General features: G+C 41.2%; 1 protein-coding gene across 2 annotated transcripts in view; it reads right to left on the minus strand.

Annotated features, from left to right (window-relative positions):
- Window positions 1-20,316, minus strand: part of CDK6 (cyclin dependent kinase 6) — a 242,224-nt gene that overhangs the window by 177,080 nt on the left and 44,828 nt on the right. For both annotated transcript variants that reach the window (XM_065938631.1, XM_065938630.1), the window contains exon 2: window positions 3,393-3,528. In XM_065938631.1, coding sequence (XP_065794703.1) covers window positions 3,393-3,528 — 136 coding nt within the window. The remainder of the gene's footprint in view (window positions 1-3,392; window positions 3,529-20,316) is intronic.

Consider the following 20,316-nt stretch of genomic DNA (forward strand, 5'->3'; position numbering starts at 1 on the left):
CGAATTTGAAAGGATACATGTACCCCAGTGCCCGTCACAGCACTGTTTACAACAGCCAAGACAGGGAAACAACCTGAATGGGCACACAGTGCAATATTACTCAGTCATAAAAAAGAACACACGCTGCCACTTGCAGCAACATGGATGGGATCCAGAGATTATCGTAGTAAGTGAAGTCAGGTAGAGAAAGACAAATAGCATATTCCACTTATAGGTGGAATCTAAAAAAAAAATGATACAAGTGGACTTATTTACAAAATGGTTACCAAAGGGAAATGGGGCGGGTAGGGATAAATTAGGAGTCTGGAGTTAGCAGATACAAGCTACTATACATAAAATAAACAAGGCCCTACTGTATAGCACAGGGATATTACAGGATATTCAATTTCTATAATAAACCATAGTGGAAAAAATATGAAAATGAATATACATATATGTGTAACTGAATCAGTTTACTGTAAACCAGAAACTAACACAACACTGTAAATCAACTTTACTTCAATTAAAAAAAATTAAGGATGAAGACAAAAAGTGTCTTGTAACCATCTTTTAAGTTATCGAAAGATGTTCAATTAGCCATTAACATACAAATGAACTGCCTGAAATACTGCCTGACTATAGTTTGGTTTTACTGTGAAAACATTAATACATGATTAACCACAAACCTTGAATAACCACAGTCCTTGCCCCCGCCTCCATCTATGTGAGTGGTGTTGACTCTGACGGCTGAAGACATTTAACAGCCTCCAGGACAATCTTCTGTTCAACACACAGTGAAGTGACACTCCCTTTCCATGGATAGGTGAGGAACTCAGAAATACTTTCAACAAGTTGCCTTATGAAAAGCTTCTGTTGATAAGCACCAATCCTCTGCTTCCGAAACTGGCTCGGTCACTCCCCCACTCCACTTCTCTCATTCCTCCTTGCCTCGGAGACCACCTTTCTGCCTGTGCCTCATTTAATCCAGCTTACCTCTCGACCCCCACCCTTGAGGGGAAGTGGAATTTCCCCCACTCCACTTTATTTTCTACACCTGCCTGATCAAGCCTTAGTTTAAGCACCTCATTTTAGTTTATCAACGGTTTTAAAACTACTGACACTTTTGCAAATGGGAAGCCCCAGTAGCTCAGCTGGTAAAGAATCAGCCTGCAATGCAGGAGACCCCGGTTTGATTCCTGAGTCAGGAAGATCCCCTGGAGAAGGATTAGGATAGCCACTCCAGTGCTCTTAGGCTCTCCTGGTGGCTCAAATGGTAAAGAATCTGCCCGCAATGCGGGAGACCTGGGTTCCATCCCTAGGCTGGGAAGATTCCCCTGAAGAAGAGAATGGCAACCCACTCCAGTATTCTTGCCTGGAAAACCCCATGGGCAGAGGAGCCTGGTGGGCTATAGTCCACGGGGTTGCAAAGAGTCAAACACAGCTGAGTGAGTTTCACTTTCACTTTTTGCAAATTCCACTTGGCAGCCTCTAACATCCTAGGAGAATTTAACGTGAAGTTCAAAAGACCTATGTAGCTGGAAATGCAGTGTGTAAACAAATGATTACCTTGTCCTGCTGTTTAAAAAACTGATCTCTCCCAAATGAAATTTTTGAACATAGAAATAGATCAGAAGAAGCCAATGCTTGTGTTGACAGTCTATGTTTAAGCTATTGGAAGTCACTTAAAAAAATAATAATTTTCAATTAATGATATCTGAAGAATGGTTGGTGACGTGTCTTACTGATTGAGTACCTATGTGTATAAATCTCTGAGTATGAACTGTCAGGACACAAAAATGAACAAATAAGTAAGATATGGACACAAATAATCACAAATGAACAAAATATGATGAAGAGAGGTGTAGAACAAGTCTAAAAGACAAATGAGATCACATCCAGCTGTAAAAGTTAGTCAAATGGTACCTGGGGTCAGCCCTGAAAAATGTGAGCAGATAGTTATTAGTGGGGGGAGCAAAGAAACAGCAATGAGAAGGAAGGCCTCGGAGGGAGGAAGCTGTGAGCCACACTAGGAGGATGCGGATTAGTTCAATTTGGCCAGAAGGCAGAGTACACGGAACGGGGCTGTGTTCTGCCCTGCATGCTGAACATAGTATTTTGGACACACTCATAAAGGAGAGAACTGAAGTCACATGACTGGAAAAGAATTCCGGAGGAAAGAAGGATGCAGAGATAGAAGAGGAAATGCCCAAGAACACGTAATGAGGACTGTGCGTGTGTCAGTAGCTCAGTCATGTCCGAGTCTTTGCAAGCCCAGGGACCATAGCCCACCAGGCTCCTCTGTCCACGGAGTTCTCCAGGCAAGAACACTGCAGCGGGTTGCCATTTCTTCCCCCAGGGCATCTTCCCAACCCAGACCCACACCTCTTGTGTCTTCTGCAATGGCAGGCAGATTCTTCTTCTTCTTTTTTTTTCATTTGCCATTGTTTTAGGCAAATTCTTTTATCACTGTGCTACCTGGGAAACCCGTAATTAGGAATACCTATGGTTAGAGGGCCTTACTGTCCTTGAAACTGTTCAAGAAGCAATGAGACCATTCCTGAGCACCACATTCTCTTATGAAAGGCAGACAGGAGAAAATAAATTCTATATTGGTCTAAAACCAAATAAATTACTCATTCAATATGTCAAGTTCTAAATGTACCAAAACAAGGGAACCCACCTAGCTGTCACTAAAAGATCTTTCTTACTCTGTTCAGAATATAAACTAAAATAGCTATTCACTCCTATCTAAAATGATTCTAGAAGTCATTTCTACACAATGAATGATAAGGTAAAGAGTCTGTTTCACCTAATTCACAAAAACAAACAGATCTCCATGAACACCTGCATGTATGTGCAGAGATCTAAAAGATCAACTGGGAAGTTCAATTAAGCAGAACAAAGTAAGACCAATAAAGCTTTATAAGCAGCTCTTCCCTTTAGACTTAAAGGCAGAAAAGATTTGGAGTCAATATACTGCATCTAGCTTGCTGACCTCCAAGGAGTCTTACGTCATCTTTGAATCCCAAGAGTTTGGGACGCTTTGGGGCTTCCTATAAATGTTTTATGAGTGAGGAAAAAATTCAGAGTTCACAAACCATCAGAAAATGGCTGAGCTATTAACATACTTATTAAACTATACTTTGTAGGCTCAGGGCCAGATAATGTACAAACAGGTATTTCCCAATAATTTTAATATATATTAGAACTAAAGGGTTTTTTCCACTGAGTTCTAAAATTAGTGAACTAGAATATACCCCATTCTTTAAACATCCCACTTAGTCATACTAGATATATTTAACTATATATTGAGTTCCAAAGGCTCTACTTCTGGCAATTTTCATAAGGAAAGAATGCCACTGTTTAAATAACACTGTGACTGTCTGACCAGGCAGAGAGAGGACTCTTAGTACCTTTATGGTTTCAGTGGGCACTCCGGGTTCTGGCACTTTATCCAAATAAGTGGTCAAGTCTTGATCAACGTGTTCAAACACTAACGTTAGTTTGGTTTCTCTGTCTGTTCGTGACACTGTACACACGTCAAACAACCTAAAAGGAAAAAGAAAGAAGTATTAGGTAGGTGGTAACAGAAAAGAAGTAATCTGAAAGTCTTACACATATCCTTTGATCACAAAATTAAGGGGGGGGGGGGCGACTACATTTGATCATCCCTTGTGACAATATGTAAGGACACCTATTGGTCCTTAGCCCCTCAGTGGTGTCCTTGAGACCCCGTGGACGGTCACCTGCCAGGCTCCTCTGCCCTTGGGATTATTCAGGCAAGAATACTGGAGGAGGCAGCCATCCCCTCTTCCAGGGAATCTTCCCAACCCAGGGACTGAACCCACATCTCTTGTGTCTCCTGCACTACTGGTAGGCAGATTCTTTATCACTAATGCCGCCTGGCTCTGACACTTTAATATGAAAGCTCAGGAGAGAAGCACTTGGTTAAGTGGTGACAAAATTCACAGTGGCGAATAGAAAGCAACATGAGAATGTCTGCTTGGAGAGTTCCTTAATTAAGATCTTAGGGAGAACGTGCTGGTGGAGATAGTTTCAAAAACTGCAGCCTCTATAAAAAACATGGTTCTTAGCTCATAGGTCAAGAATTATTGAAGAGACAGAGACTAAGCATTCTTTGAGGACACTGGACTCTGCGATTTAGATTTTCCTGGAATTTAAGGTCTTCAAATCATGCCTATGAAAGTAATTAAAATGGAATATGGAGAAATCTGGTTTATTTCTAAGAAAGTGTTCTCCTCCTAGTCAATCCAATCATCTCCCTGGAAAGGGCATGAATTCTTTGTTTTAAAACTCCAAATATCATGCTAATAAAAATGGTGAATTTTTAGTTTTTTTTGAGGGGGATGCAGACATTGCATTGGCAAACTATTCTGTCCTAAGATGATAAAGGCAGATTGACAAACTTTATAATTATGTTTGGATGGGAGAATTCGATTTATCCCATAAAATCCTACAACTAATTCAAAATTTAAGTTTTAAAAACAAAGCCTTCAGTAAATCAAAAGAATTTTCAAGCCAAAGGACTGATTCTCCTTTAGTTTCAACAGTCAAAGGACACCATCTGGGGAGAGTGGGGGGAGAGGACATGAGATGCTCACTAAACATATAAAGAATTAAACACGCCACCAATAAACAAGCTGGAAATAAATTTCAGGACAAGAATGTAATATAAATACTAAGGAAAGGCTAATAAAAATTCTATTCATATTATTTTCTTTCATGTTTTAAAATGAAACAACACCTTCTTCAAAGAAATTAACTATAAACGTGCATATAACCCAAGTACTAAAATGCAGGGTTGACTCACAATTAGCCACTTTGTACATTACCACTTAAATTTTAATGCCTAACTGGTTCACCATGCCACTCTACTGCATTTCTGCAATCGATGGGTTCTACAACCTTTGGTACTTCTCTGTAAATCTAAAGTAAACTTTAAAAGAACACTATAATTAAGTTAAATCAGATGAAGTGAACACCACCAACAACCACACATACTTCATAGCCAGATCCAAACTCCTTTTTAATTCTGGGCAGCCTGGGGTGAGTTCTCCAACTCCAGTAAAATCAACTCGGATCAACCAAATTTCTTCCCTACTTTGTCTACTTTCAAACATTCTAAGTTTTTTAATCATCTACTTATAAAATTAACTTCTAAGTTTCTAAAGCCTTTGAATATCACTAATTGATTTATTCTGAAAAAAACAATGATTCTGATAAAGTAAAAACTCCTAATTTAAAAATGTATTACAAATAGTGCCATAAATCATATGCATGCTGTACTGTGAAAAATATGATTGCTATCATTCATGGATCAAACCAGTCAATCCTAAAGGAAATCTACCCTGAATATTCATTGGAAGGACAGATGCTAAAGCTGAAGTTCCAATACTTGGGCCACCTCTCACTGGAAAAGACCCTGAAGATGGGAAAGATTGAGGGCAGGAGGAGAAAGGGGTGACAGGGGATGAGATGGCTGGATGGCATCACCGACTCGATGGACATCAGTTTGAGCAAACTCTGGGAGATAGTGAAGGACAGGGAAGCCTGGCGTGTTGTAATCCATTGGGTCGAAAAGAGTCAGACACTGAACAACAATGGATCTGAAAACTGGGAAGTTTACGAAAACATGTCTTTGAATTTGGTTATTCGAGGTCAGTCAGTCAGTCAGTTCAGTCACTCAGTCGTGTCCGACTCTGCGACCCCATGAATCACAGCATGCCAGGCCTCCCCGTCCATCACCAACTCCCGGAGTTTACTCAAACCCATGTCCACCGAGTCGGTGATGCCACCGATCCATCTCATCCTCTGTCGTCTCCTTCTCCTCCTGTCCCCAATCCCTCCCAGCATCAGGGTCTTTTCCAATGAGTCAACTCTTTGCATGGGGTGGCCAAAGTATTGGAGTTTCAGCTTCAGCATCAATCCTTCCAATGAACACTCAGCACTGATCTCCTTTAGGATGGACTGGTTGGATCTCCTTGCAGTCCAAGGGACTCTCAAGTGTCTTGGCCAACACCACAGTTCAAAAGCATCAATTCTTCGGTGCTCAGCTTTCTTCACAGTCCAACTCTCACATCCATACATGACCACTGGAATTCGAGGTAACTACCATTTATTCATTGGCTCTTTTGAACCATCTTCTTTCCACTAAACCCATATTCTTTGACAGTTTTACTTTTTTCTTCCACAATCACCAAACTTCTTTATATCAGTTGCTTCTATTTTTGTGATAAAACAAAACAGCAATGAACCAAAACTGGAGTGTATTAAAACCAGATACAAACATGAGAACTGCATCATTACAGCTATGCTTCTTACACATTACTTTTAAAATGTTTTTATTATCAATAGAACATTTCCTTAATAAAAATACATTGCTTATCACTGCCTCCAGTCAGTAAAGATCTAGTAACTTCAGTTCCTACTGCACTTATGGTCTGTATACATCAGACATTTTAGTAATTTTCAAAAGAAAAAAAAAAAAAACAACACTGACAGGGACATGACTAGAGAATGAAGCATAAAACACTGCTAAACCAAAGGGTCACCTGCTCCCAAACCGTTGCTAGTTACCTAACACCCCTGGCAGTACGCTACGTTGCTTCATCTCACTGAAACCGTCTTTAAACACTCTGCGTGTCACAATGCAAGAATAACATCTAACCCATCCAAGTTATTTTTCTCAAAGTTATAGCACTCTGCCATTTCTTAAGATTCACTGTTGCTGCCTGTAGCACTGACTCCACACTTGCGATATCCAAGTGTGAGCTCCCTGGGGTCGCTGCTAACTGCCCCTAATGATGAGCCATGGAGAAAAGGCACTAAGTTTCACTGGCAATATTTTTTAAAGTGGAGTTTTAAGAGAGACATATTTAAAGAGACACAGAGTAGAATATTCTTGTATAACTTTTAATGCATATAGTTATATATTCTTCTAGGCTATGAAAAGAAGGGTGCTCAGTAGAAGTGGCTCATTCTGGTTCAATGAGACAATTACTTTTATTTTTTAAGATAAAATTTTACCTGATACTATGAATAATAACAATAATTTCACTTGGGAAATGGAGCCTATTACTGTTTCCTTAGAAATTCAAAGGTGGCATCAAGAGAAGTAAAAATCCTAGAAGAACCTGTAGGCTTTGGACTCCAGTGCTGGCCATCAACATCCTACAGACTCAATAATCCATAGAAGACATTTTGGGAAATACTACTCTACATTAAACATGAAATTTAGTCTGACTTAATTGTTTGCGTGCTTGCGTGCTCCGTCACTTTAGTCGTGTAGGACTTTTTGCGACCCTGTGGACTATAGCCCACTAGGCTCCTCTGTCCATGGGATTCTCCAGGCAAGAATACTGGAGTGGGTTACCATTTCCTCCTTCAGGACATTAGTGATAATGGGTAGAAAATGCACTTTGAATCAACAGTTATAAATACTAATCTTAGGAATTTTAGAACATAATATTTTGGATGCTTTCTCATCCACAATGACTCTATCTGGAATCCGCCCAAAGCAAATAGTAATCACTTTGGTGAGCAATAAAGAGAAGATAGATGCCTTAATATACCAGATCAGACTCACATAAAGCAACTGAGCTAAACAAGAACTGAAATCCCTGGTATTTGGCAGGAGGTTAACAATCTGTAATATATTTATATAAATCAATAAGGAATGTGGCCAGGCTGCCTAGAGCCCCTACACTTGCAAAACAAAAGGGCCAGACAGGTCTGAACACTTGAACATAAACCCTGGGAAACAACTTCAACTGTCTGATCTCCTGTGTTGATCAACATCTTAAAGCTTTCTAAAACTTAAAAAAAAAAATCTCTTTGCTATTCAGTAAACTGACAAAAATACCATTTCAGCGATTGCATAACTACAGCGCTGTTAGAGAAATATAATCACACTGTGCCGAAGATGAACAAAATATCTCAGATGACTTTTAGAGGAAATGAGAACTACCATTCAAAACTTATCCATTAGGGCTTAGCTTAATGCGATCCAAGTGAATATTCAAAAAGCAGAAATGGAAAGTGCTTCTTCAGTGCTTACTGAGTCTATGAATCCAATTTAGCTGCAAGAAACATGATCCAAAAAAGGGCAGAGAGGTCATTATCATTTCACAATTAAGTCAGACAAGCCCCTAACTATCCCATAAAGCAATCCTCTCCCTGTCTCTGTTGTCCTGACACCCCAGCTGCAGGGCAGAGAGCAAGCACTGCGGTCCAGCGCTGCACTCAGCTTTCCAGCTGTCCTAGTGATGTAATCATCTCATAACAAAATATCTCCATGAATTAACTCTGCATCCTACCCATTGTACTTTGGAGCGACTGCTTCCTGTCCGTGTTCTCCACTTAACTTGCTATTCTGGATCTATTGCATAGGCAAGTTGTCTTCGTCTAATGGATGGGATTATGTCCAATAGGTCTGGGATTTCCAAAGATTAACAATTTACAAAGGCCTCCCAAACAACATGCTCTGTAAACACATTCCCTGCCTTTCTATTGTGGTTGGTTATAATTGAAGGGAAATCTGCATTATTTGCTGTGATTAAACTCTGACCTGTCACAGGAAGTTCTATGAGGATTTTTTTTCCTGTCACTTTTTTTTCCACACTCTTGAACGTTTGGACATCAAAGAGCTGTGAGATGTCTGGCACAGCTGCCTAAAAGTGCTAAATAAAATTTTATTTGAACTATCGGCAGTCTTCAGAACTGAGAAATTAAAAAAAAAAAATCTCTACTCTCTTCCTCTATGGCCCACAGAGCACCTTCTGTGGTTATAGCTTGCATGCACCAAATTTATGTTCACACATTCCACTAGCGCTACACTATGGGATACTGGCCAGGGTATTCTCCTTTTGCTCATTAAATATAGACTATGTGTGCTTATTCTCAACCAGCACTGAATGGTGTAATTCCAGAAGTATTTGCTGCCAGCAGTAATGAGCATACTGCTAGAAGGGAAGCACCATTTCAGCAGCATCTGTAAACGTTTATCAGTACCTGCCATGTGCAGGCACTGTGCTTGGTTTTAGAGATTCCAACAGATCTAAGACGGGTACCGTTTTAATTAAGAGTGTCATACCCAGTTGTGGGAAAGACAACTAATAGGTAAACTTGTAAACTACAAGTAGTAAATGGCTATGTACTAAATCTACAAATACTATGTGAAACTTTAATATCAACATCAGAGTAAATTCATTCCACATCCTACTACAGAGAGATGTCTGTGATGTCTCCATTTCCAACATCCATGATCTCTTCTGGAAACCATACCATCACTTTTTCCTAAGGAACCATTTCTAGGCCATACTCAGGCAACAGAGCTGTGGGGCGCCTGTATAGGATGGCATGTACCCTACCCTGGACACAGTGATAATGACTGATTCAGGGATGGGCAGGACCATGAGAAGTGGTCCAGGGAATTTTACTAGAACTTCTGGGAAAGTAGAGCTCTCTTTATTCTGGGATTACCAAACTGCCAAGTGATTAGCCTGCAGCTGCTGCTGGCCGTCTCTGCCACCACTTCAGTGCACCCACCGTGGAATGCAGCCAGCACTGAAGACAGCCTGAGCGGGCAGATAACAGGCAAAGACTATGGATGACATCAGTACAGCACCTAGATCCATCTGAGCCCAGCCTACCCCTGGATTCACTACGTACATGAGCTTGTAATGTTGGTTTGGTGCTTATTCCGTGTGAGTTGGGTTCTATACGACTTAAAACAAAAAAGTCCTAAGACATCTATAAACATTCTGAAACAATTAAATGACTTTAAACATCAATATCTGACCTCAAATACATCTTATATGTTAGACAAAATGAATTAAGCTCAAGCTGCTGGGGAAGAATGAAGGCAGGAGGCGAAGGGGGTGACAGAGGATGAGATGACTGGATGGTATCACCAACTCAATGGACATGAGTTTGAGTAAACTCCAGGAGACAGTGAAGGACAGGAAGACTGGCGTGCTGCAGTTCATGGGGTCAGAGAGTCAGACACGACTGACTAAACAACAACACAGCAGGGGGGTGAATACCCCAGTTCCCTGATTTGCTGGGAGACTATTTGCCTTAAGAGGGTCCCCCATGCGTGTGCCCGCCAGGGGAGTAATTGACAGCCGCAGAGTTGACTAAGTAATGTCTCCCAAGGACCCATGCGGCTTCTTCCCAGGAGTCCTCCTTGTGGTTCCTTGTCTGACCACAGGGGCATGTTAAGGAGGAAAAAAACAAAGGAAGGAAGAAAGAGAGATAAGCTCATAGCAAACAGGAATATGGAACCTAGAACCAGAAAGGCCTCAGTTGGTAAGAGGAAGTGAAGAGAAGAAATAATACAAAGATCCTGAGTTTAGTTCATTTAAAGATTGAGTCCAATGCTCAGAGACGTGTACTCCTAAAACCCTTAGCTAAGCAAGCACCCTTCCACTAGCTCTTGCGGAAAAGTGGAAATGCACAGGGACGCCAAATCAGTAGTAACCCCATTTAGGGAAACCCCTTTGTGATTGTACAGTTACCCTGAAGGCTCCCACTATCTGCTAAGGGAATGCAAAGTCAACACTTCTTATTTACTAAACCATTTTTATTCTTTATAGCCTTAGAAAGTATGTTCATAAGGAAGCCTCACCGTTCACTTTCTTCCAGTTCATCTTTAGTTTCTGCTTCTATCCACATATACCGGCAGTGTAGATCTACGAGTTTATATTTTTGCATACACTAATCCAAAAGTGTTTTACAAATAAGATGGGGAGCCCCCAAACTGAGCAAGGTTATGAGATGTGACGTGTACTACAGTGAATACTTAAAAGACAGCAAAAGTAAAACTTGTGTATATGGAGACGCGCTGCTATCTCCCAGTAGGGCAACACTGGTGTTCTACAAGCTGGGCCTCAAGTAAGCCATGTGGACTGTCTTAATGGGCGTATGGGATACTGCATACTGCTCTGCTCACATCAAGACGCATTCCTAAAATGGACATAAAATAACAGAAGTCAACTCTCTTTCACAGTCCTCTAGCAAGCACCCTGTGTGCTAGTTGTTTCAGGCATATCTGACTCTTTGCGACCCCACAGACTGCCAGGCTCCTCGGTCCATGGGATCCTCCATGCAAGAATACTGGAGTGAGTTGCCATGCCCTCCTGCAGGGGATCTTTCTGCCCCCGGTATCGAACTCGAGTCTCTTATGTCTCCTGCACTGGCGGGCGGGTTCTTTACCACTAGCACCACCTGGGAAGCCCAGAGCAAACACCAGAGGCACTCATATTTCAAGCACAAGCCTTCCAATGCCTAATGCATCTTATGTGACTGAAAGGCGCAGACAGAAGAAAGAGGGAATAACATCACTGTTATGCTAACTACATGCTATTACGGGAAACCAGCTAAGACACATGAGGAAATCACAGAAACCTATTTTATGTCTCCTAAAGGGAAGAGAATGGTAGCAGAAGCAAAATATTCTGAGTCACCATGTGGAACACCATCTCCCCAAAATCAAGAGAAAGAAAAATAGAGGCAGCTAGACAACGATGACTTTCACACTTTTGCTTCAGCCAGCTCCAGTACAAAAGAGTTTCCTAAGGTCAACAACAGCATAAAGTCAACTCTATAAAAAGAAGAAGACTGCTGACTAAGAAAATTAGGGACCATTACGTCTTGACTCAGTTCAGTTCAGTTCAGTCGCTCAGTCGCGTCTGACTCTTTGTGACCCCATGGACTGCGGCACACCAGGCTTCCCTGTCCATCACCAACTCCCGGAGCTTACGTCCTGATTACTAACAGAATAAACACCATTGGAACGTCCCTGGTGGTCCAGTGGCTAAGATTCTGCACTCCCAAGGGAAGGGGCCTGGGTTTGATCCCTGGTCAGGGAACTAGATCCCACTGGCTGCAACTAAAGGTCCCACATGCTGCAACTGCAATCAAAGTCCTGAGTGCAGCAATGAAGATGCAGTGCAGCCAAATAAAGTAATAAATACATTAAAAATAAAGAAATTAACACCATTTACCAACTCATGGACAGAGGAGCCTGGCGGGCGACAGTCCATGGGGTTGCAAAGAGTCAGACACGACTGGGTGACTAAGCAGCAGAGACTGTGCTTGCTAGAGGACTATGAAAGGAGTCTGAATTCTATTATTTCACGTTCATTCTGAATGTGAACGGAGCAGTATACAGTACCCCATTTACCCGACAATATAGCCCAAAGAGCTGTTGGTTTGCTCCTCACTAGTCACTTCTGCGTATTTTGACTTTTTTGTTCCTCATAACAACTCTATGAAATGGTACTCATCTTTATAGGTGAAGAGACAGACGTACGTACACAAATATTCACTGCAGCATCTAATAGCCCCAAACAGAAACAAGCCAAATGTCTATCGATTGCTAAATGGATGAATATAACATGGTATCATCCACAGAGTAGAATATTATTTAGTAACAAAAGGAATGAAGCACAGATACATGCTGTGACATGAATCAACAAGAATCAACAAGATTATGCTCACTGAAGGGTACCATTCGCAAAAGGCCAAGTATTTCCTAATTCCTTTTATGTGAAACCTCCAGAATAGGCAGATCCATACAGACAGAGAGTACATGAGTGGTTGCCTAGGGCTGGGGGTTGCCAGGTGGCGACAGTGGTAAAGAACCCATTTGCCAATCAATGCAGGAGATATCAGAGAGGTGCGTTGGATCCCTGGATCAGGAAGAATGCCTGGAGGAGGGAATGGCACCCCACGCCAGTATTCTTGCCTGGAGAAGCCCATGGACAGAGGAGCCTGGCGGGCTACAATCCCCGGGGTCACAAAGAGTCAGACATGACTGAGTGACTCAGCACACAGGGTTAGGGGTGGTGGAGGAGGAGGGATGAAGGAACGAAGAATGATTTGTTTCTTTTTAGGGTAAGAAAATGTTCTAAAATTACATCATGGTGATGGCTGCAGAACTCAGTAGACATCCTAAAGGACCACCAAACTGTACCCGTGTCTATGGGTGAACTTGATGGCATGCACAGTCTATCTCTGGGCTTTCCAGGTGGCTCCGTGGCAAAGCATCCGCCTGCCAAAGAAAGAGATGCAGGTTTGACAGCTGAGTTGGGAAGGAGGAGGGCACAGCAACCCACGCCAGTATTCTTGCCTGGAGAATCCCACGGATGGAGGAGCCTGGTGGGCTAAAGTCCGTGGGGTCACAGACAGTCGGACACGCCTGAACGACTGAGCACGCACACAGAGTATATCTCAAGAAACAGTCATAGAGAGTGCCTTGTCTAAGGCCCAGGCACTGTAAATGGTGAAGACGGGATCTGAAACCTGGTTGCCTGCTTTCCAAGTCTGATCTGCTGACCACTCTGCAAGCCTACCTCCGTATGGGGCACACCTTTGGGGGCAGAGACTTCCTTATGGTAAATGAGACCCACTGCTGACAGATATGGTGGTAATGCCAAGTCTCAAAGGTCTTCGCTTAGCTTGGCTATACCGGTATATATGTTACCTCCTGGGCTGAAAAAACAAAAATGTATCGGAAATTTTACAGGAAAATTAAAATAAAGCTGAAGACTGTTGATCTCCTAGACTCTCATCTCTTGAGTCCTTCCCTTGTCTAGTTAGAAAATGACAGACTGTAATTCACCCAACAGAGCCTGAAAAATATATTTCGATCTCAGAAATACAGGAGTGCAGTGATCATTTTGAAAGCAAAGTGAGCAGCTCTGGCCCGAGTCACAAGGAGAGCAGGAACACTCTGGCCAGCTTTCAACATTCAGTTCTGTCTCCGTTTCTGACCTGTAAAAGCCCTGTTCTTCAGCTCTGGGCCTCTCTTGAGGAAAAATGAGGCATCAGCCAAAACTAGGCAGCCGTCTGTGATGAAGACTGTCTGCTGGGTCTTAGGGAAAAAAAAAACAGCAACCAAATTTTACCTACACCATAAGCCAAATATCTTTCCTAATCACATCCTTACTAGGTGAGTAAATCTATCCCTGCACTAATTCACTCACATACTGATAATTGGGTTATTATCTCATAAAACCCACTGAAGTCAGTTCCTTTTAAGGAAACATAAAGGAACAGAAACACAGGACAAAATGTTAAACTTTAGTAATAAAGACACATAAATGATACCATTCAGTTCAGGTCAGCCGCTTAGTCATGTCCAACTCTTTGCGACCCCATGAATCACAGCACGCCAGGCCTCCCCGCTACACTATTTATAAGTCCCTCAAACTGGGTAACAAAAATGTTTAAATGATAAAAGGGCACAGCATTTGTGAGGGTTTGTGAAAATGGACCCACATAACTATAGGAGTAAAAATTGATTTAAAAAACCTTTTTAGAAGAGTAATCTGGATACACACACACACACAGATATCATGTGGTCCTTAAAAAGATGATACAGATTCATATTTTGGAAACGGAAGGTGTCAGTCGCTCAGTCATGTCCAACTCTGTGTGACCCCATGGACTGTAGCCGCCAGGCTCCTCTCTCTATGGGATTCTCCAGGCAAGAATACTGGAGTGGGTTGTCATGCCCTTCGCCAGGGGATCTTCCCAACCTGACCCAGGGAAGGAGAATGGTGTCATTAAGGAAAAATTCAGGCTTCAAAAGAATACATACAGTATGACTCTACATATATAAACAAAATAGTAGAAAGACAAATCAAGATGCTATTAATAACATGGCTAGCTCCCTGGGTGGTGAAATTACAGAATTGTGTTTTCTATTTGTCGATACAATGATAATTATCAGTTTTTACATACAATAAGAATATATTGTATTTTCACTATCAATATAATGAGAATTATCAATTTTTAATGAGAAAAAAATCACCATTTTAAAAACAAGAATTATAAGTCTTTTTCCTTGATCAAGGTTTTTTCCTTTCATTACTTATATTTTTCTTTCCATCTACTCCACTACATTAATAAGGTAATCCTGATCATCAATTCTGAAAAGGTAGTTTTAAAACTTAAATATATTAAATTCTTAATTTTGTTCTAGGGAAAAAACCCAATATGCATGCATTACTGCCTCACTAAAGGTATGTGATTTTCAGTCTTCCCTATTATGGATGGATTAACTCTACAAAAAAGAAATTAGGAAAAATAAAACTACTTTTCTGATATCTGGCTAAAAGGTCAAAAGTAAAGAGTTACCATGAAATAAAAGAGAAACAACAATAACTCAAAATATCTTCAAATTACTCTAAGGCTCATTATATAGGTCAAAAAAGAAAAAAGTCCTGTGTGGCAGAATTATGTAATTTTATAAGTACGGTGAACTTTGGAGATTATCTGGTTCTATACAGTCATTTCACAGATGAGGCAACACAGGCCAAGAGAGTGCAGAACGTCAAAACTAACAAAGGAATAAGATACTTGGGTCTCAGGATAGAATTTAGTGTCCATATTAATATAATATGCTACAAGCAACCAAAATACCTAAAGCATGACTTTAAAAAAGGCATTAAAAATTAACACCTAACATCTCACATTTTGAAATTAGGTCTATGCCAACAAAATTTCCAGGAATGATTTTTTTATGAACTGAGAAAAATTCTATATATATATTTTAAGAACATCATCAGGGAATTATATTAGAAGATTAGAAAACAGGACACAGTTGGAAAAGTTGAAATAACTGGTATTTCTATCAACTACTACCCTTAAGGATCTGAAATTAGGTTTTGTTCAAAGGTAAAAATGTGTAAATATTAAGTTATGATTTAATACGTTTTTACTTCAAGTTTATTTTAGAGTTTGATCTTTGTTTTAGGACTATTTCAGATAATAAGGTAAATATTCCATAGTGTCAAGAGTAATTAAAACTAAAATAGGTAAGAATTTGTAAATGAAACTGTAATTGTCTTTCCTCCAAGGCATACTTTTTCTTTTGCAGAGAACCAGAGGAACAACTCACCCTGGGAATTAATTAGGCAACTGGGTGTTGCAGTTTAGTCACCAAATCCTGTCCAACTCTTTGCGACCCCATGGACTGCAGCCCGCCAGGCTCCTCTGTCCATGGGATGTTCCAGGCGGGAAAACTGGAGTAGGTTGCCATTTCCTTCTCCAATTGGGTGTTCCATGTAAGTAATTACTTTGGATAACTGATTTTATTCATCTTAAGCACCTAAATGGAGTTCTTTGAGATAAGCATTGAACATTTTCTTGACTTCTTAAGCACAGTGTGCTGATATGTTCTACTGATGAATGACTCATGGTCATTATTATTAACATTAAATTATAATCATTTAATTCAGCATCACTTTTATGATCCTTTATCTGAAAGCACATGAACACGAAACAAGGAGATTGAGACATATTATAAATCAAACTGTCAAAGAGCAAAGAAAACCACCCGAGATAAGTAACTCATCACTTGCAAGGGAAACTCAGTAAGATTAACAGCCAATTTCTCATCAGAAACCATGGAGGGCAGAAGGCAGTGGGAGGACAAGTTTCAAGTGCAACTGTTAACCAGGAATTCTAAAATCCAGAAAAACTATCCTTTAAAAATAAAAATGACTTCGCTGGTGGTACAGTGGATAAGAGTAGGACACAGGTTCGATGCCTGGTCCAAGAGGATCCCACCTGCCGACAAGCCTGGGCACCTGCTTGCCACAACTAGAAGAAGCCTGCACACAGCAAAGGAAGACCTCCTAACAACCCAATATAAATAAATAACTTCTTTAAAAAAAAAGAAGGTGAAGTTAAGACATTCCCAGATAATCAAAAGCTGAGGGAGTTTGTTGCCATTAGATACATCTTATAAGAAATGCTAAAGGGAGTCCTTCTGGTTGAAATGAAAAAAAACTAGGCAATAGGTGAAAGACACATGAAGAAACAAAGATCACTGACAAAGGTAAATGACCACTTAGGTAAATATAAAAGCCAATATTACTGTGTTTTGGTTTGAACTTTTTTCCTAATATGATTAAAAGGACAAGTGCATATGAAAATAATTATAAACCTACAGTTAATGGGTAGACCATGAATAAAGATGTGATTTGTGACAATACCATAAAGGGAAGAGATATAGAGCTGTATAGGAAAAAAGGTTTTATATACAATAGAATGTGAGTATTATTTCAAGCTAAGTTTAAGATATTAACTGGGCTTCCCAGGTGGTGCTAGTGGTAAAGAGCCTGCCTGCCAAAGTAAGAGACATAAGAGACGTGGGTTCGATCCCTGGGTCGGGAAGATCCCCTGGAGAAGGGCAAGGTAATGCACTTCATATTCATGCTGGAGAAGCCCACAGACAGAGGAGCCTGGTGGGCTGCAGTCCGTGGGGTTGCAAAGAGTCAGACACGACCGAGAGCCTGAGCACACGCACACAGGCCTGCGCGGGTGCTGGGGACAGAAGAATCAAAGGACAGAACAGATTTTCTTACCTTGCTCAGAGCCTAGTGTGGTGGCAGACATAAGGAGATGAACATTAACTAATCTGGAAATGCTGAGCTAGAGATAAACACAGGGTATTTTAAGAGTCACAGAGAGACACAACTCACTCAGACTTGTAGGAAAAGGTTTGTAGCCAACGACAACTGAACTTAGGCCATCGAGTGTTACCTAAACAACTGGCAAAGAAAAGGTACTGAAAACCAGGCGAAGGGCTTCCCTGGTGGCTCATTGGTAAACAATCTGCCTGCCAATGCAGGGGACACAGGTTCGATTCCTGGTCCGGGAAGATCCCCCATGCTGAGGAGCAACCAAGCCCGTGGGCCACAGCTATTGAGCCTGTGCTCTAGAGCCGAGAGCGCGACTACTGAAGCCCACGCGTCTGGAGCCTGCGTTTCACAACAAGAGATGCCACAGCAACAAGAAGCCTGAACACTGCAACTAGAGGATATAGCTTCCACTTGCTGCAACGAGAGAAAAAAAATCCTGTGCAGCAACAAAGACCCAGCACAGTCAAAAACAAACAAATAAGTAAATAAAATTATTATTTTTTAAAGAGAAGGTGTGAGCAAACAGACAGCAAGAAGTCCCACTGGAGGGACTTCCCTGCTGGTCCAGCGGCTAACACTCCATGCTCCCGATGCAGGGGGTCTGATTTGATCCCTGACTGGGGGACTAGATCCCAAGCGCTGCCACGAGGAGTTCGCACGCTGCAACTAAAGATCCCGCAGGCCACATTGAAGACTGAAGACTTGGCGGGCTGCAACCCAGACTGGGCACAGCCAAAAAAACTTAAAAAACAAAACAAGAAGTCCCACTGGGGAGAAGTTTTGTATGCCACAAGAAACTTGTATCCTGTGGAAAACAGGTATCTCCTTTTGATTCTTGAAACAGCTCATTCTGATGAGCAGGAATAAAAGAGGAACAGTGGCAAGAAGACCAGTATAAGGAGCCCGCTGCCACAGTTGTACAGGAAAATAAAGAGGGCCTGTCCTAAGGAATTGGCAGCAAGGATGGAGAGGAGAGTACAGATTCCAGAAATATTTAGGAGGTTGAATTGGCAGGACTTGCTAAGTGTCTGAATGTGGCGGGGGTGGAGGGATGAGGAAGGAGGAGAAGCCAAGGATGACTCATGGGCTTTTGACTTTGGGGACTTGCTGCCACCCCATGAGATACAGTGTTCCCAGACCTTTGGTTTCCAGGGACCTGTAACATTTCCAACAAGTTTAGGACTTTGACATCGGCTGCCAACTAAAGACATAAATACACCCTCCCATCTACTATCAACATCATCTCATTAAGAGAGTACATTTAACACCCAAAATGTAAATAGGTTTAGCTTTCCGAAAAATTCACCACAGGGCCCTTATTTTTCTAATTTCGTCACAGACGTTGGAAAATTGGTACCAGGCCTCAGACCAACACTGAGAAGCCCTGAGATGGATATATAGGAGAAGTTGTCCGCTCAGCGGTAACCTGATGAGTGGAAGGCAGAAGAACGTATAGTCCCTGCCTTCACTGACTCTCTAGTCTGATGGGGACATCTATCGCGTATGTATTAAGGGACGTCTATCCCATATATATTAAGGGTTGGAAAAGAGTTCAAGAGGTTATGGAAACCCTGAAGAGGAGGAACTCAAATGAGGGAAAGTGGCTGGGGAGCCAAGTCTCCCAAGATGATCTGGAATTTGCCAGATAAACAAAGGCTGTTTCGCATGGTCCAGGCAGAAGGAACAGCATGTCCAAAGGTATGTAGGTATGTAGGAAAATTCATATTTGGGGAATTGTGGATAGTTTGGCATGACTTGGTGATTATCTTGGAAGATGGCAAGAGAAGAGTTGGAAAAGTACACAGAAGCAAAATTACAAAGAGTTCGGTAATCCAGGCTGAGAAGTCTGGAAATTATCTTATGGGCATTGGGAACGAACCAAAGGACTTTACAGTGGGCAATGCTATGGCCAGATTTACCACTTGGAAATAACCACTCTGACTGCAGAATAGAAGCTGGACTGTAGGGGAGCAAAATGGAAGTGCCTGCAAAGTCCAGGTAAGAAATACAGATAGATTAGAGAAACAAGAGTAGCAGAGAGAGACCAATATAACCAACAAATATTTACAGAGCACCTCCTCTCTTCAAGGGGTATCCAGGTCAACAAGACAAGATCCTTGCTCTTTTAGAGCTTATTTTCTATTGTTAAAACAAGAGTCACACTTTACGTAATGCAATTTAAAAAAATTAGCAATGTAGCAAACGCTTTCACAATTCTCTTTATACATACATATATATGAAATTGTGTTTAAATTGCCCTAAAATGCATTATATTTGTGATTTATTAAACTGTTTCTCTATTCTCACAACATTGGCTCATTACCTTAAGGTAAGTTCCTTTAAGTGGCACTGCAAAAATCAAAAGGTATACACCTTTTCTGAATCAAAACATACACACTTTTTGTAAGTTCTTGCTCCAAACTGCCTTACAGAAGATTGCATCAATTTACATTCCCATAATGGTATCTAAGGAGGTAGAATATACAGGGTTTTGTGGCCAACTAGGATGTAGAATGAGAAGTAAGGAAGGAAGGTTAGAATGAGTTTTCAGAGTTCTGGTTTAGGCAACAAGGTTGGTAGTGCTATTTTTAAATAGCTGAAGAAAAATAAAAGAAGATTTGAAGATTAATCAGTGAGTTCACTCCAGAAGAGATGAATTCGAGACGTCTGTGATTTTCAGGTGGTAACATCCCCTGAGTAACTGTAAACACAGACTTGGGAGTTTTGGACACGAGTCAAGTAACCATTTGGGGAGCTATCAGCATGCAAGTGAGACAATTCTGAGGGCTATAATAAGCAACAGGAAGAAGAGCATCCCTGAATAAACCAGAGATGTGTGCAAGAAAACAGCTGAAGAAAATGATGTCACACACACACACAA

The sequence above is a fragment of the Muntiacus reevesi genome, chromosome 6, assembly GCF_963930625.1.
Source record: "Muntiacus reevesi chromosome 6, mMunRee1.1, whole genome shotgun sequence".
In the NCBI taxonomy this organism is placed as follows: domain Eukaryota; kingdom Metazoa; phylum Chordata; class Mammalia; order Artiodactyla; family Cervidae; genus Muntiacus; species Muntiacus reevesi.